Source organism: Sceloporus occidentalis, unplaced genomic scaffold, assembly GCF_023333645.1.
Source record: "Sceloporus occidentalis isolate IW3139 unplaced genomic scaffold, rSceOcc1.0.p SCAF_7, whole genome shotgun sequence".
Lineage (NCBI taxonomy): Eukaryota > Metazoa > Chordata > Lepidosauria > Squamata > Phrynosomatidae > Sceloporus > Sceloporus occidentalis.
In genome coordinates, this window is record NW_028316987.1 from 70,844,882 (window position 1) to 70,870,131 (window position 25,250).

Consider the following 25,250-nt stretch of genomic DNA (forward strand, 5'->3'; position numbering starts at 1 on the left):
AGGTTATGTTTCTCAAGGAGTAAATTATGGCTTCTGAAGGTAAAGAAAATGGATTATATACAATTACACCATCTCAGCAAGCATTCTGTTCCTGTTGTGGTGCTGTTATTACATCGGTTTTGGGTAAGTACTGGTATACCCCTGCAGCCATATCTTTCATTACTAGTCTTTTTTTTTTTTTTTGGCTGCTGCATTAACACTGGCATCATGGTCTATATTCAGATTTCTGTGGCCATCTCATCTCTTGTGGACCATTCTCCCTAATCCATACAGATAATAATACTAATGCATTAATGCTGTGTGCTACTTGAATTTACATGTCTGTTTTCTGGCTGCCACAAGTTCCATTACAGGAAAAAAAAATTCAGAGTGGGCATCAAGTAATACTGTATAAATACTGAATTAGCCTGATTTTTTTAACACCAGTAAGTATGAAGAATAATAAATTTGCAGAGATTTGCAAAATATTAATCCATTCTCTGTGGGGCTTCTCACTTTGTGTATTGTTAATATCAATGAAACCTCTTTAAATCAAGTGAAAAGTCAATCCTCTTAAAGTCAAATAAAAAATAAATAAAACTTTCAAGTTATCTTGATACAAGCTTAAAAATGAATAGTTTAGAAAATGTAGTATATTTATGTCTTAATCCATTTGCCTTCTGATTTCTAACAAACTGGTAATTGTGTTTTCATAATAAGGCTAAAGCCTTTTTATAGTGTAACTGATACTATATATAGAATCGTAGCATTAGAGAGAGGCCTTATAGGCCATCTCTTCTAATCCCCTGTTTGGTGTAGGAAATGCAGAATGGAACATCCCCAGAAAGCTTGACAATCATGAGCAAAGGATAGTCTTTTTTTTAAGTCCCACTGTCAACCTGTTCTTAAAATCAAGAGGTTTTTCAGGTTCCATTGAAATGTATCCCCTTAATGTAACCACATTAGATCTCCCGTATATACTTGTGTACAAGTCAACTTCACATATAAGTCAAGGGAACGTTTCAGGGTCAAAATCATGGATTTTGATATGACCCATGAATAAGTTGAGGGTAAAACTTAGGGGGCTATAATGAAGGATGGAAAAGGGAAAATACCACTTCCGTCCCTCCTTCTCCTCCTCTGGACCTCTCTCAACCCACCTAACACCGATCCCCAGGAGCTGGAGGAGAGGTTTTAGCATCGGATTGAGAAGAGATGCAAGTGGTGTTAAATGGGGAGTTTCTTCCATGAGGAAAGAAGCCTTGCAAATCAGACTGGGGAGGGAAGCAAGTGGTGTTAAATACGGTGTTTGTTTCCATGGGAAGAGGAGGCTTGCAAATTGGACTGAGGAGGGAAGCAAGTGGTGTCCAGTTTTTTCCATGGGAAGAGAAGCCTTGCAAATCAAACTGGGAACCTCTTTTACACACACACACACGCACAGAGTGCCTCAAGACAGGAAGAGTTGGCCCTCAGGCTTGCTTGTTTTAGGACCTTTCTGTGTAGTACTAGTTATTGACCCGTATATAAGTCAACCCAGAAATTTAGGATCAATTTTGGGGCATACATTTCTCGACTTATAGGCGAGTATATAAGTCTTGCCTTCTGTTCTTTTATTTAGTTTTATTTTTGAAACCATTAACCACATTTAGGATGTTTTCCATATGTTTGTTTGTTTGCCTTAGTGACACCTCTAGATGTTGTCAAAGTTCGACTGCAAGTCCAGAGCAATCCATCTCTCAAAGGTATGCAGCTGTACATTTGGAGTATGTGGGGAAAGGTGCCTATTCTTCTGTGTGTTTTGCTAATATGTGTTAGTGTAAAAGGAACTATAGCATTGTTTTCAGAGAACTCTGAAATGCATGTGATGTTGAGTTGATCTTGACCATAGCAACCCTGTAGATGACACATCTCCAAGACTCCCTGTTCTTCACCATTCTGCTTAGTTCCTGCAAATTCATACCTGTGACCTCCTTAATAGAGTCCATCCATCTAGCATGCAGCCTTTTTCTCTTTCTGCTTCCCTCCTGTGGTCTCTTCCAACTCTATGATTCTATGATTCTCATGACGTGTCCAGAATACAACAGCCTCAGTTTTGTCACCATGGGTCCAAAACATACTGCAGAAATAATCCAGTTTGAGACCACTTTAACAGCTCTGGCTCAGTGCTATGGAATCCTGAGAATTGTAGTTTATTGTGGCACCAGAACTCTCTGACTGAGTAGACTAAATGTCTCACAAAACTACAGTTCCCAGAATTCCATAGTGTTGGGCCAGGGCAGTTAAAGTGGTATCAAACTGGATTATTTCTGCAGTGTGTTTTGGACCTTGGCTTCCAGGGAGATTTCTGGCTTGATCTGCTGTAGGACTCAGTTGTTTCTCTTTTTGGCTGTCCACAGGGTCCCCAGTGCTTTTCTCGAGCACTACATCTCGAATGAATTGATTTTCCTTCTAGAGCTTATAGTTTTTAAAATCATTATTAGTAATAATTTATCTGATTACTATTGTATTTGCAGGTATGAGAAACACTGGCCTGTTACATACCAGCAGGAAGCGTCGTCCTGGTGGCAATTCTAGGGTTAGGGAGCGCGCACCAACCACATGCTCCCTAACCCTAGCACAGCATGGCGGTGGCATAATAGCGGTCTCCCATCCACACCGGGGGCACCATCGTGATGTAAGCGATGTGCAACATATAGACGTTACCGCATGTTGCTTACGTCAGGAGTGCGCCAATGGCACACTCCTGACATCCACGCAACATCCCAAGAAGAACCCAGTTTTTCCAGGTTCTTTTTGGGGCAGAGGGACGCCACGTTGTTTGGCTGTTGCGATGTCCCTCCAGAGGATAACTTTTCAGGCGGTCTGGAGAGCCCCATTGTTAGTTAAGAAGAGGAAGATATAGCTTTTTTAGAACCTAAAGAAACAAAAATACATAGAAAATTAAACTTGTTCATTACTATTTTTGCCAGAGGTGTCTGTAACTCTCTCACAACTAAATTCTGTAGGCCCTACAATGTAGGGCATTCAAAATATCAGTGTATGAGTTATGTAGGTAATACAGTATATAGCACACAGGTTCTTTCATCACCTCCCAGCCTACAGTAAGTACGCTTCATTCCATGTTTCATCCACCCATCTTTAGAGGGATAACAGATTTATTGTTCACCTTTCTTTACAGGAAAATCATTTTTGGATTCTGATGGCCTGACTGATCATGTTTATCTGTATGAAAACGGAAATGGCAAAACCTGGCGTAAGACACCTGGCCGTTTCAATGGCATGATGGTAAAGAGAAAAGCTTATTCAGTCCAAACAGTACTTACTCATAAATCTCAATAGACTATTGTCCAATTTTATTTTACAATGCCATTATATAGATTCACTGTAGTTTGTATTAAGACAGAAGCACTAATCATTCTCATTATTCTTGAAAAAAAATTGAGTTCATTTGTGTTTTAAATGCATTCATGCAGCTCAGAAAGCCTCTTGAAATAAAGCAGGCATATATTTTAAAAGATAATAGGACCAGCAAAAGGAATTACTGTGATTAGGAACAAGAAACAAAGTCCACAATGAGGCAATAATACATTTATTAAGACCAAATGAAATTCTACTGCAGTTTGAAAGCTTTCTTATTCTCCCAAATCATTGATCAGACTAAATTGAACAAAATTTAGAGGAGGGAGGAAGAATCAGGGATGTCCAAAAATCACGCCACAGTATAGCCTCATTAAACGCATTCCCAAGATGGATTTTGGAGATTGATTGATTGATTGATTGATTGATTGGACATGACTGGTCATGACTGATCATGTGAGTATTAGATTAAACCGGAGCAATGCATATTCACATGAAGGGGCAATCATGTGTCCCAATTTTTTAAAACATCAGGATGGTTGTCCTTTCATGTTACTGTTACAGTGTGATACTTATACAATTGGCCCTCAGCTCTCATGGGGATTGGGAGTGCAGGATCCCTGCAAAAGTGGAAAAACCATGAATATAGTGTGCTATTTTTATTTATTTATTTGTACCTCGGAAAACACTTCAGTAGGCATTTCTAAATCCTCCAGTGTGATTCTGTGGTGAACCTCTGGTGGAAGTTGACCATAGAATTAAGCTGGAGGGCCTAGAAATACCTAGAGAGAACATATTTTTCTTCAGTCGTGTATAGGGCAGCAGTGATAGTGGCAGCAAATATAGTAATCTGCAAATCATCAAATGCTTAACCCACAAATGTGGAGGAACGACCACTCTCCATACATGTGATTCATTTAGTAAGTTACTGTTTGAAGTGAGAAGGATTTTATTTTAAGGTCATTCAAACGAGAGAGAGAGAGAATGTGTGTTTGGAAGACTACAGTATAGTATTTTTGTGTGAAATATTACTTCAGAGTAATATTTTGTGCTGTTTTTAAACAATCACTTTTTAGCTTCCAGACCATTGGATGAGATTTATAGGAATGTATAACTATTTTTGTTTCCATATTTTGCCTTTTAGGATGCTTTTGTGAAAATTACTCAAAGAGAGGGGATGAAATCACTGTGGAGTGGATTGCCTCCATCACTGTAAGTGCAGTGGTCTTGTATAGTACTATTACTATAAAGACAGCAACACTAGTTATAACAGACTGAAGCCTTGAAAAAGAAATACTATTGCCACTCATCACCACCAAGTGTTGACATAGACCTGTGTTGTACACAGCATACTGTTGACACGCACCTCTATTTCTGCTTGTCATCAGATTCAGTTGGAGTTGTTCAGGTGCTGGACGTTGTGACTGGATGTTGTGATAAAAATAATTTAAACAAACTAAAAACTTATTAAGTAATGTTCAAACAAACTAAATAGGTTGAAATAGTTTAAAATCTTGGGCATGTGTATTCTGGAATAACTCAGGCCTCAAAGACTTTAGTATAAAGCCATGTGTCTACTTAGTGCTGGAAAGAAGATATAATTGGCACTACTGGAGGAGAGCATTCCACGGTCTGGTTATCACAGCTGAAAAGATTCTGTCCCATATCCTTACAGAATATCCCACTGGAAAAGGAGAACTTTATTCACAGAATGGCATGGAGGAACAATCCACTATGATTGGATTATTCCGCATGTGCCAACTGGACGGCAGGAACTCATGTTCTTTTCAGTTATAACAATTAAGCCACATTCCCTTCTCTGTAAGTTTTTATTATCCTGCTGTACTGACCAGATGTGTTTGCCCTTCACTGTCAAACGTTGAAGGAAATATTAAGGAGATTACAGATTTGGCAGTGAAGAGATGAAGAATAGAATTAAATCTAGATTATTTGAGGTGGATAAGTATAAAGGTCTAATTAGGAAAGTATTAGTCACCTTAGGTCTGGAAGTTCCAGATCAGAGTGGGAGTGCAGAAAAGAGGAAAGATACTAGTGTAGCATCAGTGTTGCAGAAAATTACTTCAAAGTCCTTGGAAATTCTTATGCCAGACTTGTTAACTGAATTTATTGAATCAGGATGGGAGTCAGCTCTAAAAGATTGCTAGGTTATAGCAAAAACTTATATACCTTTGATAAGAAAGCTATGTATCTGCTTTTAATTTCTAATGCAATCATCCAACATGATGGTGATACGTTACTGAAGGTTGTGGATGAAAGGAGAATTGATTCAGCTTTGAGAAGGTCTCATGAAATTTCAACATTGTCCCTTAGAGAGTCTGTGGCAAGTTTAGTGTTTTGCCAGGGCAAATATATTGTGAGTTCAAGAGATTCCAAATTCAGAAGATGTAAGTGCTCGGTTAGCACAAAGTGCAAAGTTAAAACAAGTTCTTCAATATGTAACTGATGCAGAATATGATGCCACAGCCTTTATAGCATGGGCAATTACTGATACTGTTGGTCTCTATGGTTAAAGCATTGGGAGGCTGAACAAAAGTACAGAGCAAACTTGGTAAACACTATTGAAAAGGGTTTAGTGGAATGAAAGGACTAGAAGCAGGTGCCTCCTACAGTGCAACCCCCCACCACTCAAACAGACAAACAAACAAAAACGGAATTAATCCCTCATGCTAGCTGTTCAAGCAGAACTAAATTTTAAATTGTTTTATCTATTGCTTCCTTCTCCCTGTTTTTCAGTTTTGTTACATAGCCTTGCAAGGTGCACATGATAAAGTCATTCATAATTAAGTTTAAATGTTAGAAACTAACAGATATTTTCTTTCCTTACTTTATTTATTTATTTATTTATTTTACAACCACAATGGGGGTGGATTGCTCCTTCAGCCTTCCTAGAATGGTCACTCATGACAAGTATCAACTCTCATTCTCAGGAAGGCTAAAGGAGCTAGATTCTCAGTTTATGTAAGTAGTTTTATTGAAGGGAAAACTTTAAAACTCATGATACTTGGGAGAGGGTTTTTTGTTTGTTTGTTTGTTTGTTTTACTTATTGAGGCCCTATACAGATTGGTCCAAAAGGCCGGCCTGTGGGCGGAGTTGGGGTGCAGCATCCTGATGATGCACCCCCCTGACTTCGCGCCAAGGCGCCATGCACTGCTCCAAATGACACAGTGCCAAAGGGGTGCTATACAGCTGCGCGGCAGCGACTATGGTGCCCTTTGGAGGGCACAAAAAGAAGATGCTTTTTGCAGCTCTTTTTTCGCACTCTAAAGGCTGGATCGGGGCCACAGTGTGAAGTTGCTATGGCCCCGATCCGGTCAGGAAAGGGTCGGCGTCACATCGCCACTTAGGGGTGGTCTGTAGAGCCGCTAAGTGACTAATCCCCAACTCTTTTGGAGGATGGCCAAGGGACTGTTTGAGATTGCATGGACCTCTATCTGCAGGCCTCCTCGTTGTCACAGGAAACTCCAGTGCTATCTGGGCTTTTGACAGTAGTGGATACTTTAATGAGTATTTGTTAGAGGAGGAATCTTTGTTCCCTGGATGTAGCCCCAGGATTGTTAGCTATGCTGGATTGGAGAAAACGACTGTTACATAGCAGCGGAATCCTCAATCTTCAAACAGAGACCTGCCAATAATTTGCTTCCGTGAGTCATGTCTTCATCTACTCCCAAGCTGGCTGTACTCTTCCACTCTGGCTATCCTATTCTGACCTCTGGAACACTGAACTATGAGAAGTGAATAAAGTTGTTGGTATTCAAAAATACTCATATTTAAGTTTCTTATGGCCATGTTCACCTTTTAAGAGATTTCTAAAAGTTATTAGTAGAAAATGCTACAGGGTGGACTTTGATTATGCCTGTTGTTACATGCACTATCCCATTATAACATCAAGTATTTAGCGTCACACTCGTTACTGGTAAATTATGTGGGAGAAAACTGCATTTTTGAGTGCTAGAAAAAAATGCAATATTGCTACCTTTAAAAAACACACATTAATTCTGCATTGTTAATGACTCATGGGTGTGGATTTATATCCCCTCATAAACTTTTATCACCTCTACGTCAAAAGTGGAATCATGCTGTCCCCTAGATGCTGCTGGACTGCTATTACTATCAACCCCAACCAGCATAGCCAGTGGTGAGGAATGCTGGGAGTTGCAATTCAACAACACCTGAAGGGCTACTTGATTCTCAATTTAGGCCACATGATCTTTTTGACTGGATGTGCTGGGGATTGAACCTGGGGCATTCTATATACAAAAAGTATATTCCTGTTGCCATTGAGGTATGGTGAATTGTAGCAATTAATTAAGTGATTGACGACTCTATTCTACTTTTATTTAGAGCAGTTTCAGTTCCAACAACAGTAATTTATTTTACCTGCTATGATCAACTGCGCGATGCTATCATTTCTAAATTTGGAGAAGATAATGGCTATATTTCACTGACTGCAGGTGGCATAGCCAGATGTGAGTCAAATAGTCTCTAACCTCATGTTTTCTGTTAAGCTTTATTTTTATGTGGTTTAAGAGAATATATAGAATAATTCACCTTAATTGTAACAAGAATTACATTTTTTTATTATTATTTAATTTGTATCCTGCCTTGGGCTACAGATTTGAGAAGTGTAATTGTTTTCCTGCTCCTTAGATCTAAACACATAAGATTTTCATCTGGTGTGACCCTTTTGGGTATTTTAACAATGGTTCTGAAGTCATCAGAGCTTCTTGTGCAAGTGTCTGTCTCCCTGCCATAGATCACAATAAAAAAGCTTCAGAAACTAAGCTCTCCAGCAGCAGAACTTCAAGTAGGGCCATCCACCTTACATCCTGCACCCTAACCACTGAATAATGGGAGGTGCCATGGTCCTCTGACTGTGACAGGTAGATGTCATAGTCATCTGGTGAACAAGACAGCCCTGTGAAGCATTTCTTAGGCAGATGCTTACTCAACATGCTCTCTCTCACTTGTACACCACCAACAAAAATGCAAGCAACCCCTGTTTGAGGGACAGAATTCCCAGAAGTTCTCTTACCAGGCTAATGTTATGATAATGTCTGTTACCTTGTTGCAGTTGTGTGTCTTCAAGTCATTTTCAAATTATAGCAACACTATGGCAAATCTATTACAGGATTTTCTTTAAAAGATTTAATAATAATAATAATAATAATAATAATAATAATAAGTTTTATTTGTTAACCGCTTTTCCAAATGATCAAAGTGGTGTACAACACGAATTGCAATAACAAGAAAACATGGGAATAAAAATTGCAATACAAATAAAACTTCAATAAAACATTACAAAATACCGATAAAACCATCACAGTATACACAATATAACAAATCCAACTAGCAAGTGTGGACGATAATACATTCATATGGGGAGGGTAGTCAGGCGTTGTTAGAGACATCAGGGAAAGCTTGCTCAAACAGAAAGGTCTTAAGTCTCTTTTTAAAGAGGTCTAGGGAGGGGGTGGAGCGGAGCTCCTCGGGAAGAATGTTCCAGTTCCTAGGGGCAGAGGTAGAGAAAGCCCTTTGCAAGGTAGATACATATCTCGCCTTTGGAACTTTCAGCAATTTCTGAAATTTCTTCAGAAGAGATATGCCATTGCATTCCTCTGAGGCTGAGAGAGTGTGGCTTGTCCAGTAGGTTTCCATGGCCAAGCGGGGATTTGAACCCGGTCTCCAGAATCCTAGTTCAGTGCCCAAACCACTATACTAGGCTGACTTTATTGCCTTACCCTCATCCAAATCAAGAAACACTGGACCAGTCCTTACACCAGTTCTCAGAGTCCTGAAGTTGTTCCATATTAGTACATAGTCTGATTTGGCTCAGAACATTACAGGCAGATTCTAGGGCAAAAGTACAACTTTACACCATCTTTGGTGGCTCCAAATTATTTTGGGACTGATTGGAACTAGTCCTGGGATAAAACATGAATAAAAGGGGGAATTCCATCATAGGAAGATAAGATGCTGCAAGCAGGTCATTCTGTTATAGTTCCTTTTGTCATTCATACCATTCCATTACAGAAAACAATGAATATTTTTTCTACAGAGGTGACTGGTGAAACCTGTTTTTCTAATTGGTTAATTGAAATTTAACATGATACAGCTGTGAAGTCCTATCCCTCTTTGAGTGCAGCAGTAGTTTGGCTAACTTGCTTTTCTCCTACATGAGTCTCTCTGAGCATTCTGGTTGATCCCTATTGGATTGTTAAATTCCAGATTATTGTGTTTTTTCCCCTTTACCTCTCTTTTGGCTGCGTCTTGAGACTTGTTTGTAGAAGTTGCTCTCACATACTAAGGGTTGCTCCGGGCAAACTTTATTGATTAAAAAATCTTCCTTTGAAATGGGGAAGATCAGCCAATCCAGATGATGCCCTGGCACTATAAAAACCATTATATCACTGTCAGTGGGAAGAAAAGGCATGAAGATGAATGATTCCTTTTTTTTTTTTTTACAAACCATATATGCATCAGGAATACAACAAAAGAATAAAGGTTTTTTTTTCTTTTAAAAAGTCACATTAAAGATTGGTATAGATGTTTAAAATGTGTGTTACAAGTGATACCTTCTGATATCCGGACTTATTACCTGAAAGATGAATTAGAACTCTGTTGCCCTTGGTTAAATAGCTGTCTGTATGATAAAGTTAATTCTTGTATTTTATAGTAATTTACTGTACTGGAAAAACAAGTGTGGAAAAAATATAAAATGCAAATCATGTCTCAGTTCATAAAAATCCTGCTTTGGGAAAATGTTCTGTTAAGCAATCTATTTGAGCGTGTGTTTGTTTGTTTGTTTGTTTGTTTGTTTTTTGTCTGTCAATTGTAGTATGTTCAGCCACTGTAATAAGTCCAGTTGAAATGGTTAGAACCACAATGCAGTCTCGGCGGTTGAGTTATAAAAAGCTATATGCTTGCATTAGTACCAGTGTGGCCCAAAATGGCTGGATTTCACTCTGGAAAGGATGGGGACCCACTGTGCTTAGAGATGTGCCATTCTCAGGTATGATATGTTTTGAACCAGTTAGAATTGCCTGTTTGTTATTTATATATAGGTTATTGAAGCTTCTCTTCGGGTGCAGATTTTACCAAGAAGGGATTTAGAAGAAATAAATGTAGAAACCCAGCATAAGACAGTTTTGTATGTGTGGAATGTGTCATGTGTATCACCATTATGGGACTGTTGGTGGGTGGTGTGGTGGATTCCTCTCCTCCATGACTGAAACACTGAGTGAAACTTTAAAAAAAACTTTTAAAATACAAATACCGAAATTAATTTGCCATTCCTAACAGAGTGGAATCAATTAGATTTACAGGACTTCCCATTCATCAATTCAGTGGGACTGCCATAGTTAGGATTAGCAACTGGATTTCAGCCAGTGTTTTCTAAAACCTGTGTCCTGCAGCTAGTTCTGAAACAGAAGCATTAAATGTGTTTTACAATGGCACCAATACAGTAGGCAAAATGGATTCATGAGCAGTCCTAAGTCCTGTGGGGATCATGTCCTCTTCCTGCTCAGCGATGCCTGCAACTACAGCAAATAGAAAAGTGTTTGCTTTACTGTTAGGTTTCCTCTTTAACTGATGCCCTAATTAACAAAGATATGGGGTTCCTGAAATATTTGACCATGGTCAGGTGGTATTTCTAAATATTTGACCATAAAAAAATATTCCATGAGTGTATCTTCAATATGACATGTTGCTTTGAGGAAGCATCACTGTAGAAACATGGAGTATCTCTTAGTTCTGTTACAGCTGAGATTCTCTCTAACTGTTATATTTGATTTACAATGTGTACCTTTAGCCCTCTACTGGTGTAACTATGAATATTTCAAGAGGGCATTGTGCAAGAAATCAGGAATACATGAGCCAACTATCCTTATTACCTTCTCATCAGGAGCAGCAGCTGGTTCTGTAAGTTCAATTCTTGTTGCTAACAGTTAATTTAATAAATATAACTCTGTACATATATTTACCCAAGTGGAAAATCAAGATATTGAGAGATGAAGAAGTTTGATAAAATTAATGTTGTTTAGTTCCCACACTAAATTAACAGAATCTAAACATATCATTAAGCATTTAATTCTAAGTGGGATTTATATGTAACAAAATTTCCTTGGATTGGATGTAATAATCCTGGTAAATATATTATAACCCTATTCAGGTGTTTCTGTAAGAATCACAACTACCATATATATTTATCTATATGTCTAAAAACTTATGCCCAAAATTTGAAACACCCCCCCCCCCAAAAAAATCCCAGGTTGACTTATTTACAGGTCAGTATGGTAATGTGAACTTGAATATTTATGGGCTATTTGCTAGATTGTGGAAACTAGGATACATGAGATTATTGTTAATTGTTGTTGTTGTGTGCCTTCAAAGCATTTCTGATTTATGGCGACCCTAACATGGGATTTTCCTGACAAGGTTTGTTCATAGTGGGTTTGTCATTGCCTTCCTCTGAAGCTGAGAGAGTGCGACTTACCTAAGGTCACCCTGTGGGTTTCCATGGCCAAGCAAAGATTTGAACCTTGGACTCCAACACTGAAACCACTACACCACACTAGTTCTTAGATGTTGATAATGTAACTTTATTGTTGCCAGTGAGAGCATACCGACTCCTTGCTTTATTCCTATACTGAAAATTTGGTTTCTAGCTATTTGCATGTGGCTATTATAACATTTCAAAAAATTGTTTCTTCTAGATTGCTGCGACATTAACTTTACCTTTTGATGTAGTCAAAACACACAAGCAGACTGAACTTTGGCATTTTATCTCACACTGTAAGTTCTTTATAATTCACCAAGTATTTTTGTTCCACATCCCATCTAGTACAATATTCAAGAGTGACCTTCCTATCTGGTCATCATTCATATCTTTGTAATTTCATAGATAGGCAACTGCAATATGCTCAACAAAAATTGCTATTAAATGTTATTTGGAAGTCACAGAATATGTCTGCCTACCTATATATAATTTAGCTATTTCTGAAGCAATTGCACATTAGCTACTGTCATTTCAGAGGTAGTTATTACCTATAAAATGGCAAAACACAACTTGGGACATGTGGCCCTTCAGTCAAAATTTGACTGATTTCATATAAGCAGCATGTAATGACAATCTTTTAAAAACTATACTGATAGACAATATGTTACTGGTCTGAATTCAAAGCGCTTGTGATGGACATTTAAAGTTCTAAACAGTTTGGGACCTTGATACATGAGGGAATACCTCTCTCCATACATGCCTGCCTGGGGATTAAGATCTGCTTGAGGTGGTTCCTTTGTGTGCTACTTGTGAGATCAATACACTGTGTTGGGACATGGGATTGGTAGCAAAATTTACCAACAGAGAGCTAGACAGAAATGTAATGGAATTTAATTGACTGACTAGGTATTTATATATTTATTCATTATTTTTTACTCAGCATCACAGAAAAGTTCATCAGTTTGGGAAATAATGAAGAGAATTGTTGCTGAACATGGATTTACTGGATTGTTTACTGGTAAATAAGTGATTCCATAGAGATATAATAACTATTTTGAGTTGCTATCCATGACTTTGTGGGGTCTTTTAAAAAGATTGGTCAATGAGCCATTTCTGTCAGTACAATAGTATCTCTTGCTTAATTCCCTGGATGGAACAGAGAAACAATAGACTGTCATATGAATTGTATTCTTTACTTCAGCATCAAAGGCAGTAGTTATATGGTTATATGGTTAGTGGCAGTTTGCCTGTTGACCCGTTTCCCCGCCTCAGTTTTTTTCCATCCTATCTTGCTAACTGGTAGCATGTCTCTTGATTTCATTAAATAATTCCTTTCACTTCACTATTTTCTCTTAAAATTCTTGAAAGTTTGGAGTTCAAGATAAAACATGAAGATAAGATACTAGTAAGAGATCAGGTGCAAGAACTGCTTCATCAGTCTGTTCTGTTGTCTGTGGAGAATCCCTTGGCAACAAGCAGGGTGAATGACTGGCCCCATAATCTACAACGGTTTCTGCAGTTTGTTCTATGTGGTCTCTGTGCCTCACACAAAGTGTTTCTGTGCCTATACTGAGTTATAACCAGAAAGTTCCAGAACTGAGTAGCTTTTGGTGGGAACACCACCCTCTTCCTTATGACTCCCCAGTTTATTTTCAGTTGTTCACCATTTGCCTCAAGAGTAACATTGCCAGAGTGTTTCTCAGTACTATCTCCTTCTCTTATTTCTTCTGTTATCTACTTCTTCCAATTCCTTTTTTCATATAATTTTCTCTTCTGTTCTATAGTTACATTTTCTCCTGTTTTTAATAAGAAAAAAAATCTGCTTTTTCTAAAGGCTTTGGCCTGCCCCACCCTTTCTCCTTTCAAGGCCTGTACTCCTCTCATCAAACTTTGTATTTCTTGTGGAACAAAGTTTTTTCTGTCCAGTGGTTACTCCCAATTTATTTTCTGTCTTGGAGAAGTGCATATCATATAGCAGTGTTCCCTCTGCCTGCAGTTTCACATCCCAAACTCTACACAACTGAGCTTCTCATCTTAAATTGCAGTACCGGGAAGCAGAACCTTTCCAGGTAGCAAGTGACTTCTAACAAGACCCTCTATTCTTCCTCTACATCAGTGGCTAAGCCTGTCTCTGGGAAGAGTAAGGTCTGTAAATCATCTATGGCTGCCTTTCTGTTTTGGTCAACACCCATGTTGGACTGTTCTTCTGTGTACCAACAGACTTCATCTCAGTACCGGCCACCTTGGTACCAATGGATTTGAATTCAGCTCCCTCTGTAAGCCACTATTGTTGACTGCTGCTGTGCCAGTAGCAAGGGAACTATTTCTTGCTTCACCTGCCTCTGGTCAGAAAGGTAGATTGTGCTAAACATGCCGCATTTAGGACTCAGTCTGCTACTCCATTTGATGAATCTGACCCCCCCCACACACACTTAGAACAACCAGGAAGAACTTGCTAGAAATTCCATCATCTAAATACACTACTGCATCCCAGAGGGCCTTCTCAGTAGCAGCCCCAAAAATCTGGAACAGTCTTCCCGAGGAACTCCGCCTGATCACCCCTCTAGAAACATTCAAAAAGAGGCTAAAAGCTTTCCTCTTCTGTCAAGCCTTCCCCTCTGGAAAATGAACTAGTGTACTTTGATCCCACCAACTTCCTGGCTCACCCTTTTGAATGATTGTTTTAGATTTGTATATTGTATTGTGTTATTGGTTTTATCTATTTTATGATGTGTTTGTAACTGGTTTTAAATTTCGTGTACACCGCTTTGATCTTTTGGAAAAGCGGTATAAATTATTATTATTATTATTATTATTATTATTATTAGGTGGGGGGAAAGATTCCACAAATAAAGTCAGACACAGACTAAACCTACACTTACCTCATTCTGAAGCTTTTGCAAATATATATCCTGCTTCAATACTGTCTTTGTTTTTATGTATTTGATCCCACTGTTCTATCAGTCTCAGTATTGATGACCAGGAACAGTATCACCATATTAAGCTCAGTACTACTACAAACTCATAGTATAATACAACTCATAGTATGGACAATATCCACCTTGCAGCATCTCTCTCTGCAAGAGACTGAGGAAATGCTTACCTTGGATTTACTTTTGCATCATTCTCCATCTATGCACTATGACTGTTCCTCTCCTACCAGTTTGCCTTCCTCCTTCTATAGATCACCTTGTTATCTCTCATATTTTCTGATCCAAGAAAGGTCTCCATATCATTGTGTGCATCCCACATCCCTGTGCTAGTTCTTTTTTTGCATCAAGACTTGCAGTACATGAGGACTCTCCTTATAAATCTGTCTCCTAACATGAAAGACAGCACACCACTGGCACGATCCTCTTCATTCTTATCTTTCATACTCACCTTCTTATCATGATTGGTATCACAACTGTGAACCATATATCTTCTGTTCTTTACATGGCTCCCGTTGTCGGGACCGTGCTAGGTACCAATGGTCTTCTAAGGCCCGGAACAAATGGACACAAAAGAGCGACTTGAGTACGCTCTGTCCAGAAGTGGGTTATGGAGGCAGGGGCTGACCAGCACTGCCAGGAGTTGGATTATCACAGTTTATTTTTGTTCTGGCTTCTGACTGGTTTGGAGGCATGTGTCAAATATTTGGCCTGCCTCCAAAGGAGCAAGAAGCTGCTTCATTTGGCCCGTCTGTTTCACCCCTAACTCACCCAACTGGATTTGTATTTCACCTCTGCCAGTGCACCAATTGCTCAACCATCTTTGCTATCTCTGCCCCCTATATCGACTATCAGTTTGTCCATAATCTCCACTGAGGTTTGTCATTGATCCCAGTTACGATTGCAGTCTCTTCCAATTGGAATAGGAATGTTGTTATCTCCATAAACTAAGTTAAGAGATTGCTATTATCCCTATTTAGAGTATTTTAATTGTGAGAATGCAGATCTCTAGAATGTAATCCTGTGTGCACTCACTTGGGAGTATGCCTGCAGAACACTTCATGAACTGTTACTGAAAGCATGTAAAAATCCTAAAGAATACAGATGGGTTCTATAAATTAGATACTGAATCTTTTGGGGAATACGTTCTTGCTGGACAGGATTGTATAACTGAGGAATCTCAATTTGTTTTGTGGCAGTGTGACCTCAGCAGTCAAACCATTCCCCCATTTATAATGTACATTATCAGATTAGGAACCATAACAAATCCATCTTTATTACATTATTCACACCAAAATGTAAACATATACAATCAGCCCTCCCCATAGGCGGGCTTGCCTTCCATGGCTTTGAGCTTACACAGAAGGCAATCCCCAGCAGAAATAATGGGGTGCATACCTGCACTGCGCATGGCGCCGCAAGCACATGCCCCATTTTCTACACTCTTTTCCCCATACACGGGGGGTGGTGGTGGTCCAGAATGGGTCCCCTGGGTATGGGGGGGGGGGGCGGACTCTGTGTGTGTGTGTAATCTTCCTTACTACTCATCAATTTACATCAGTTACACACTTTGAACCAGTTTTCTTGTAGTATGATGTACTTGGACAGGTTTATTTTGTCTTTCTGTAGGTATTATTCCAAGGCTGACCAAAATCGCACCTGCCTGCGCTATAATGATCAGTACATATGAATATGGAAAATCTTTCTTTCGTAAGTTAAATAAAAACAAAGACATGAAGAACCATTAATGCTGTTTCTGTAGATTGAAAGTGGTAGTGGTGATTAGAGGGACATAGCTTGGTCCATAAAAGCATTGCATCTTAAAGTACAGCTCATAAGTCCTGTGCGTATCATCCAACTTCCAGTCAGTTCTTGTAAGCGTTAAGATTTCACCCGGTTCTGCAGCCCCAAAAGTTCTGTGTTTAGGTATGCAGAATGAACAGAAAGTACTAGAGAAAAACTGGAAAATTTATCTCCCTTTTTGTAGCCATTCAGTGTTATTAATAGTAAAATGGAACCTCGCCTTACGCGGAGGATCTGTTCCAGACCCGCTCCCCGCATAAGGCGAATTCCACCTATGCTCGAGCCCCATTATAGGGAATAAGGCTTGTGCATGCGGTGGTATGGTGCTCATGTGCGGCAGCCACACACCATTGAGAGTATTGCAGCACGGCTTCCATGTAAACCGGAAGCTGTGTATGGCGTGCCCATGTATGGAGTGGGCGTACTGTACTATACATAGAAACAGAGTGTAACTCAGCTGCATTTAGCATATCCACTTCTGCTTTAAAGAAATATCTATATCGAATACAGGTACAACTAAATGTGTGGTGAATTTATACATACATTACCTCTAACTGTACATGTGCTTTTATTAGGGCCTGCTTGGTGATTCTTGGCAAAGGAGCTTCTGACCTCACTTGATAAATCTATGTGCACAGCCATGGTTGAACATGTGTAACATTTTTTTCCACATATAGAAGTTACTTGAATATTATGTTATTATATGAATATTTATATTTATCAAGGTAGGACCGTGTCAGTAATAAAGCACTGCTGTTTTTATTAAAAAAGTGAGTTGGGATTGAAGAACCATTTGCATTTAAATCTGTGATGAATCTGTCTGTTTACTAAAGCCAAAAGGAAATTGGATAACAGAGGTTGAACATGTGTAACATTTTTTTCCACATATAGAAGTTACTTGAATATTATATTATTATATGAATATTTATATTTATCAAGGTAGGACTGTGTCAGTAATAAAGCACTGCTGTTTTTATTTAAAAAGTGAGTTGGGATTGAAGAACCATTTGCATTTAAATCTGTGATGAATCTGTCTGTTTACTAAAGCCAAAAGGAAATTGGATAACAGAGGGGTGGTCATGTTAAGACTGTTGAAGGAAAAAAATTAAAGCCTTATTTAGATATTTAGTGGATAATATCCCATATTTTTGGTGTAGTTTTTTGTTTTGTTTTTACTATGAGGACATGTTCTAGAAGAGTTTATTCCTGATGTTTCACCAGAAGCTATGGCTGGCATCTTCAGAGAATGCTGACCTGGGGTATATACAGTACACTGTTGGTTGAGAGGAAGTCATTTACATGTTAATCTGTGTATTGTTCTGCTTTTGAATGGCAAGGTCTACAGAGTGTCTATTTAATTAATGACCCATTGTCTGCTGGGAAACCCCCCTCACGCTGGGTAGTTTTCATCTGCATCTGCTGGGTCTTGATTTTGGTGTTTTTTAGGACTGGTAGCCAAACTTTACTTTAAGGATTTCTTTCCTATTGAAGTTGTCCAGGTGTTTGTGGATTTCAATGGCTTCCCTGTGCATTCTGACCTGATAGTTGGCATGGACCAGAATTTCAGTGTTTTCAAACAGCATTTTATGCCCAGGATGGTTTATAATGTGTTCTGCTACTGCTGTTTTTTCTGGCTGACCCAGTCTGCAGTGTCTTTCATGTTTCTTGATTCATGTTTGAACACTGTGTTTGGTGATCCCTATGTAGACTTGTCCGCAGCTGCACAGTATGAGGTTGGGTTTCCTCACCAGTTTTCCTATTCTGTCTGTGACTCCTTTGATGTATGGTAAAAATACCTTCCCTTTGGGTTATTATTTGTCTTCCTCTCAGCCAACAATATATATACCCCACTCTCTTCCATGCCAGCATTCTCTAAAGATGCCAGCCACAGCTGCTGGTGAAACATCAGGAATACTCTTCTAGAACATGGCCTCATAGCCCAAAAAACTATGGATGCTGGCCGTGAAAGCCTTCGACTACATCTAATGAAATGGGCCATTGTCTCAAAAAGCTGATGGCATAATAAATTACTCTTTTAAGTTACCACAGGAAGCTCAAGTGCTGTTACATATTAGGCCAATAGTAGTGTGTCAGTATGATTGGGTTAATTTCTGCCTAGCAGCAGTTTTCTCATTATTTTAATAGCAGCTCTTTAATTCCAGTGTGTAGATACATCACAGCCAGCAGAACTATAATCTGAACATGTCGGTGATTCTGTCCTTATGTTTTCTAGTTTAGCCAACAAGTAATAATTTTTCTGCCAGTAAACCACTTTCAGTGGTTACAGCAGTGAAGAAAAGTGGATGGATGATTCTTACCCTTTCCTTTCTGCTACTATAGTACTTGAAGCTGCAAAGCCAATGCAAGGAAATCTGTTATCGAAGAGTTACCTGTCCATGTTATTTACATTTCACCACCTTTTCTCTTTAAAACGATGGTTCCCAACCTTCTTTTATGCCCCATGCCCCTAGGAATTTTTTTTAATGCCCACAACACCAACAAAAATATCACATTTGAAGAAGAAGAAATCTAATTTCTAATTCTTGAACAACAAATTGAACTACATACAGTACTGTGGGTGAACAAACTGAACTTTAAAAATTAAGCTTTTAACTCAGTGCATATGAGTGATGACTTGTCACTCAAGGACACAAGCCACTTTTTCTCACACCCCCTGAAATTCCATTTCACAAACCCTGGGGGTGTGGGCACCCCGGGTTGGGACACACACACACACCGCTTTAAATTATAGCCCAGGGATGGCATATGGCCACTTAGATTATGAACTATAAACAGACCTGGTCAGGTCAGACTTGTAACATGCTTATGGGAGTTTCTACCCAACAGCTAGAGAGCTACTTGATCAACATCTCTATTCAAATGTAGCCCCTTTGTTTCAGTTAAGGATGGGGAATAAGTGTACATTTATTGACCTTCATCCCTTGTCTCCTTCTCTTTTTCTTCATCCATTGATTCTCTCACTGTTAAGGTTTAAATTAAGGATGAAAAATTTGTAGTTCTCTAAATATTGGTGGGCTTGAACTCCCATAATCCCTCAGCATTGCTCATACTGGTTAGGACTGATGGGAGTTGCAGTCCAGCAATCTCTAGAAGCCACAAGTTGTTAGCCTTGGTATAGAATAAAAATTTCAGGCCACAGGCAACTCTACAGAACTATGTATCTCCCTGTACATGGATGAAAAAATACAGCAAATTAAAAATGTAACACTTAAGACAAGTTTAGAATGACTAATGATAAGATGAAGGAAACTACTCTTTAAAAGAGCAAATTATCCTGAACATTGAATTACTGCTGGTATGAAACCATACAACTATTCTGGCAGACATCTAATGCAAAACACTTGAGTGCCTCTTGGTTTAATAAATACAAACAGGTAATGTACTTGCCATCAGTAAAAAGTACAACTACAGCAGTAATGTTACAAAATGTTTTAATGCACATGCAATATTTGATATAGCAGGGCAATAAATTTGCACAATTTGCCTTTTGAATTCAGTTTAGCCAGATTTCAAAATGACAGCAAACTTTTTCATGCACAAGTATCCAATCACCTGGTTTCACACACACACACATTCTAGAGTTTACAAATGTTCTCCAAAAGACTTTCATCCCAGCTTTGCCAACCCATCAATAATAAAGCAATCATTTTGGCCCAAGAAAGTTTTCACATGAGCCTGCTAATGTTCCTGTATACACTTCTGGAAACCTAGCTGCACAAATCAGTTTTATTTCATGTTTTTTAATGTTTTTATTTTTTACTTATTTACTATTAAATTACTTATATCGGGCAGCCAGCTTATACATTCTGGCAGAGCAAGAGTGCTGTCTTGTTTCAAAATTTAATGCAGCATATATGTATAATGGTAAATTTATCAACATGGTTTGTTTCTTGCTAATCCAAATCAAATTTTATAACATGTCTCACAAGAGACACATCTCTGCATGGAAAAATGATATGTGATTACACTGACCAATCTGAAAGGTAGGTGTATTTTTAGATTCCCACATGTTGCTGCACACTAGTAAACAAAGTATAAAACTTCTTTGGCACAATAAAGTATTTCCTCAGAGTCATCTGTTCAAGAGTCCCTGTGTGTATCAACGCTTCCACACAAACTTACCAGTGGTTACTACAAATAACCATTTACAGTAATGCTAGGAAGCTAGTAGTTTGAGATGATTGCACTTCAAAAATTAAACTGCAGAACTTGTAAAACAGCTTACTGTAACCTGACTAATTGCACATGATTTTTCCCCTACAAAGCAAATAGAACAAATAGGTCTGAACAAAAAAACTGCAAAATGTTTTAACAAAAACTTATACACAAAAGGCCATTGTAATGTTTTCTATTCAGAGATATGTACTCATACAAGAACCTATATAGATCGAATGTCTTTTCTCAGGAAACAACTCAAACCTTTAAATTAAGCTCTACCTTGAACTCAGTAATATGGAAGCCATCTCTGAATTTCTCCCTTTTGAAAACTTAAAGTTAGTTCACTATAGCCCAGTGCAGGTCTGTATATAACCCCATAACTGCATTCAGTTGAACACAGTTACAGAGCTTCAGTGACACAACCTGGCCTTATCAGATAAATATGTAATACAATTTCAGAGTCCTATATACAGTACAACTTCACACTTACAACATGAAGGTCTGTGAAGCTGTTGAGAGCACAATGACCTTTGAAGGCTAGGCTTATATGTTTGCTCACATCCCTGCCACCAGTTCATGAAAATGCCTGCATAGAGCTTATGCATCAAAATGCTGAATACGTGTACAATGCTGATGAAAGTAGACAATAATTCAGAAACCTGAACAAATTAAAACTGTGCTCTACAGTATAATGGAAAATATGACCATCTAAGTAGTTAATTTTGAATTCATCATAATAGTACAATATTTGGCTTTTTACAATAAATTCAAAAATTTGTTTACTTACCTACCCATTTTCAAGTTATCCTTGACAAGATTAGCCTATCTAAAAAAGTACAGTAAAGTACTTTGGATATCAATGAGTCTTGCACAAAAGACAAATTCCAGAACTTAATCCCTTCTGCCTTTGCATATGGGGATTCTTAACCTTAACTGTACATTCAACAAGAGACTAGATATTGTTAAGCAGTCAACAAATGCATACCTAAGAATGTCCTTTTTCAAGACAATTGTAAAAAAAGAAGAAGAAAAAGACAGGTAGCATTCTTGTTAAAGCAGGTTGACTTTCTATGAGCCTTGACAGTTGATAAACCCAGGCATGCCAACTGAGTTCAAAAACAAATGGTCTTCTCTGCACAGATCTGCTCAAGAAGGAGTTAGTCCAGGACTTGTCATCTCTGTCGTGGGGCTTGCAAGATATTCACTTGATTTCAAACTTGTTAGAGATTTGTAGCTTGCTACTGAAGTTAAAGAGCCACAGAGGCCAAGTAATGAAGGAGTATCTTCTTTTCCTATTTAAAAAAAACATTAAATTATAGCAGAATTTAATCCTAATAATAGGTCCATCAGGTGTGTCAAGTAAATGGGCATTAAACAGTAACATCACCTGGTTCTTCTCACATCCAGACCCTTTAGCTGAGCTACTCCTATCTCAAGCCACTGTGATTGATGCTGATGTGTAGGAATATGTTTACCCTTGCTTTCATCAGTGACTTGTTCAGCAGTAACTCAGCTAAAGAACTGGGGAGTAGGTTTCTCCACCATCTTCAGTAGATGCAGTAGTTGCTTTGGGTTACAGAGCTTATTCCTTCAATTTGCTAACTCAAGCCATACATTAATTTTTGGACACTGTAGAATAAACATGAAAGAATGTACAAACACCTTATTATACATTGTTGACACATACAGATTAGAAGGAGAGGAATTAGTACAAAGTAAGTAAGAACAGGCAGCTTACCTGTGAGTCTTCAAGTGGATATCTGAATTCACACACAGCCTTGCATAACAACAGTGCACAGGTGAGTAGTTTTTTGGTGGTAGCCATAGCACTAACCCTCAGGAAGAATGTTTGAGAATACCATACTCATGTATAACAGTTTGAATGAGCACACCAGCTAAGAATGAAGATTAAGTGGTGACATTCTTGTGGAATGAGAACTCATAGTCTGGTAGAATGACGAGATAGTAAACTGCAATACTGAATCTGTCCCTCAAAATGCACCAGTCCCAGAAATTGATAGTGAAATCAAGTAATGTCTGTGTGAGTTGTTGTCTCCCTACTTGTTTAAATAAAAGACCATTGTGTTGTCTGTTGTGACCTGACATTTTGTGATGAGAGAGTCAATGGCTCTGAACACCATAAGTAATTCAAGAAAATTGATGTGATGCCTCTTCTCTTGAGAAGACCAAGACCCCTTGATAGATAGGGTTCCCATCTGGGTTCCCTAGCCAAGGATGTATTCATCCGTCAATACAGTTTTCTTGAATTTTAGAATGGAGAACGAAAAAACCTAGGAATAGATTCTACAGAGATGTCCTTCAGAGTAGGGACCGATGAACCCCAGTCGGAGGAAATAGAGACAGTAGAGGCCTGAAGAGATCACTTTCGAAGCTGGGGAAAGGAGGTTACCATTGCCCAAGCCATCAATCCTAGAAGAACCTTAATGTTCTTTCTCCATGTAGCCACAGATGCAGGCAAAATGTCAGGAATAAACTTTTCCAGAACATGGCCACAAAGCCTGAAAAACCCACAAAAATCATCTGAAAGTTACTTGCTCTTCTTAGAGACTCTAGATGGAGCCTGGTCAGATCCGTATGGCACCAAAGGCGTTATGTGGGGCCTGGTTGTATCAAAAGTTGATCAAAACTCCTTGACAAGAGAGCAGAGTTTTATCAGTACCAACACGATCCATTGGTATGATGGAAGATGGAGCTGATTATACTAAATCATTTGAGGCAAGGCCTGTAGAGGCTGTTAAAAGAGGCCTATTTTTGGATGGCAAGATTGGTAGTCTTGATAGATGACTCCCAAAGGAGGACTGTGAGATGTTAAACCCTATTCTCACAGGGCTGGTGATAAAATACTTTACAGTAGGAGCACTTCTCCATATTCTGGGCTTCCACCAAGCAAAGGAAGCACTTAGAATGGCCATCCGTCTGGGGTTTTTTACCACAGGAGACATACCTCTTGAAGAATACCATAGATGCCATAAAACAGGAGGAAAATTGAGAAACAATGCTGCAGAAAAATAGGTAATGCAGTGAAGGGTCCTATGCAGTGGCCATGATGGCACACAAAAGAAAACACGGGTTTGAGCAGGAACCATACTGAGCATGTATGGCATGGAAGGGGAATAAGCCTTCATCTGAAGAGATTTAGCTCTACAAGTTTCAAAGATGGTCTGCGCAGGCTCAGATAATCTCATTATGTGTGAGTCAGAGACCACAAAGGGGCATCACACTGGAGAGAAGAAAGATGGGCAACATAGGGGAAATGCAGCACAGAATCAGTAAAGAGTTAGTACAGGGATACCTTGTTAATCTAAATGAATTCAAGCTTCCAGGACCTGAGGAACTACATCCAACTTAGAATGCAGTGTATGGTTCCAAATCATTGTATTTCAGAAAGGATATTATAGAACTAAAGAGGAAAAGAAATAGTCAAGGAGGATTATGATGGGTTTCATATAAGGAAATGTCATATCTGGGGATTTTTAGTTTAGAAAAAAGATAAGGAATAGGACAAGATGTTGGACTACATAGGTCTTTACACCTATTAATTTCATAGAATATGAAGGTATAATAATTTCTGTCAGCAACCAGAAGTTCTGGGGAAGGGGAAAAACCTCTTCCTTACAACAAACAATAGTTTCTGGTATACGATAAAATGGCAGGAAGGTGCAGCACAATTCAGATGTATGTAGGTGTTATCTAATCATCACTGCTAAAACTGAAATTGCTAGGAAGCAAAAGACAACATATTGTTTTTAATCCCTTGGAAAACGAGAATTTAGAAATGCTATGCATGACAACAATGGCACATTGATTAAATTTAGAGTAAGTCAAGACTTGGGTGGGAGACTGCCAATGAATACCTGGAGCTGTAGGGTACCTTTCAGAGGAAGGAACTGGCAAAACCACCTAATCCTTGCCTAAGAAAAACCTATATAATTCATGGGATTGCCATCAACCGGCAGTTGAAGATATATATAGTGTCCTGCATTTTCATATGTGGCCGTTAGATGGAGGAGTTTCAAAACCTAGTGTAGATCTGGCACTATCAGTTCAACATCAACACATTGCTTTGAGCTTTACATTATAGCCACTAGACATGCTAGAGAGCCCCATGTGACTCCCAGGATCAAGGCTACACATTTCCAAGCAGCTTACTTGAAGGAAGCACTATAATACTATACAGAGTGTTCCCAGTTGTCAATCATATGAACATTATTGAATAAGGGAATCTATAGGGACAGCCTTATTATGTAGGAGATCAGGACACCCTGGGAAAACCTTCGAAAAACAGGATGTGAATACGTAAAGTAAATCTATGCCACATGATGCCACTAGTGTCAACAGCAGATAAGAAAGTCAACCAACTCAGTTAAAACCTGAAAATACTTGGGAACAGACGCTGTACTGTAAGACGAATGAGTGAGTTCTGACTTAAACCTAGAGCTGAAGAACCAAGGAATGGCGTTTT

At 38.7% G+C, this 25,250-nt stretch overlaps 2 protein-coding genes across 4 annotated transcripts in view; one reads left to right on the forward strand and one right to left on the reverse strand.

Annotated features, from left to right (window-relative positions):
- Window positions 1–7: 7 nt before the first annotated feature.
- On the forward strand, window positions 8–17,323 carry LOC149309921 (mitochondrial glutathione transporter SLC25A40-like). Of its 2 annotated transcripts, XM_089533287.1 has the most exons (11): window positions 8–123; window positions 1,662–1,721; window positions 3,158–3,264; window positions 4,481–4,548; window positions 7,700–7,824; window positions 10,194–10,367; window positions 11,169–11,278; window positions 12,073–12,151; window positions 12,796–12,873; window positions 16,415–16,495; window positions 17,164–17,323. In XM_089533287.1, exons 1-11 carry the CDS (start codon window positions 27–29, stop codon window positions 17,175–17,177), a joined length of 993 nt encoding a protein of 330 aa, XP_089389413.1. In that variant the 5' UTR covers window positions 8–26; the 3' UTR covers window positions 17,178–17,323. The 2 variants fall into 2 exon arrangements, with proteins under 2 accessions (XP_089389413.1, XP_089389411.1); XM_089533285.1 differs by lacking the exon at window positions 17,164–17,323 and having other exon boundaries at window positions 16,415–16,783.
- Window positions 17,324–19,983: 2,660 nt separating this feature from the next.
- Window positions 19,984–25,250, reverse strand: part of LOC149309922 (RUN domain-containing protein 3B) — a 42,511-nt gene continuing 37,244 nt past the window's right edge. Inside the window, exon 11 of one of the 2 annotated variants that reach the window (XM_089533288.1) lies at window positions 19,984–22,059. In XM_089533288.1, coding sequence (XP_089389414.1) covers window positions 21,914–22,059 — 146 coding nt within the window. In that variant the 3' untranslated portion in view covers window positions 19,984–21,913. The remainder of the gene's footprint in view (window positions 22,060–25,250) is intronic. The other variant, XM_089533289.1, reaches the window with a different exon arrangement.

Coding starts and splice junctions, on each gene's coding strand:
- LOC149309921 (XM_089533285.1), top strand. CDS start 27: ATGGCTTCTGAAGGTAAAGAAAATGGATTATATACAATTACACCATCT. Junction 4,549..7,699: donor AGTGGATTGCCTCCATCACT/GTAAGTGCAGTG, acceptor ACTTTTATTTAG/AGCAGTTTCAGTTCCAACAA. Junction 10,368..11,168: donor TAGAGATGTGCCATTCTCAG/GTATGATATGTT, acceptor GTGTACCTTTAG/CCCTCTACTGGTGTAACTAT.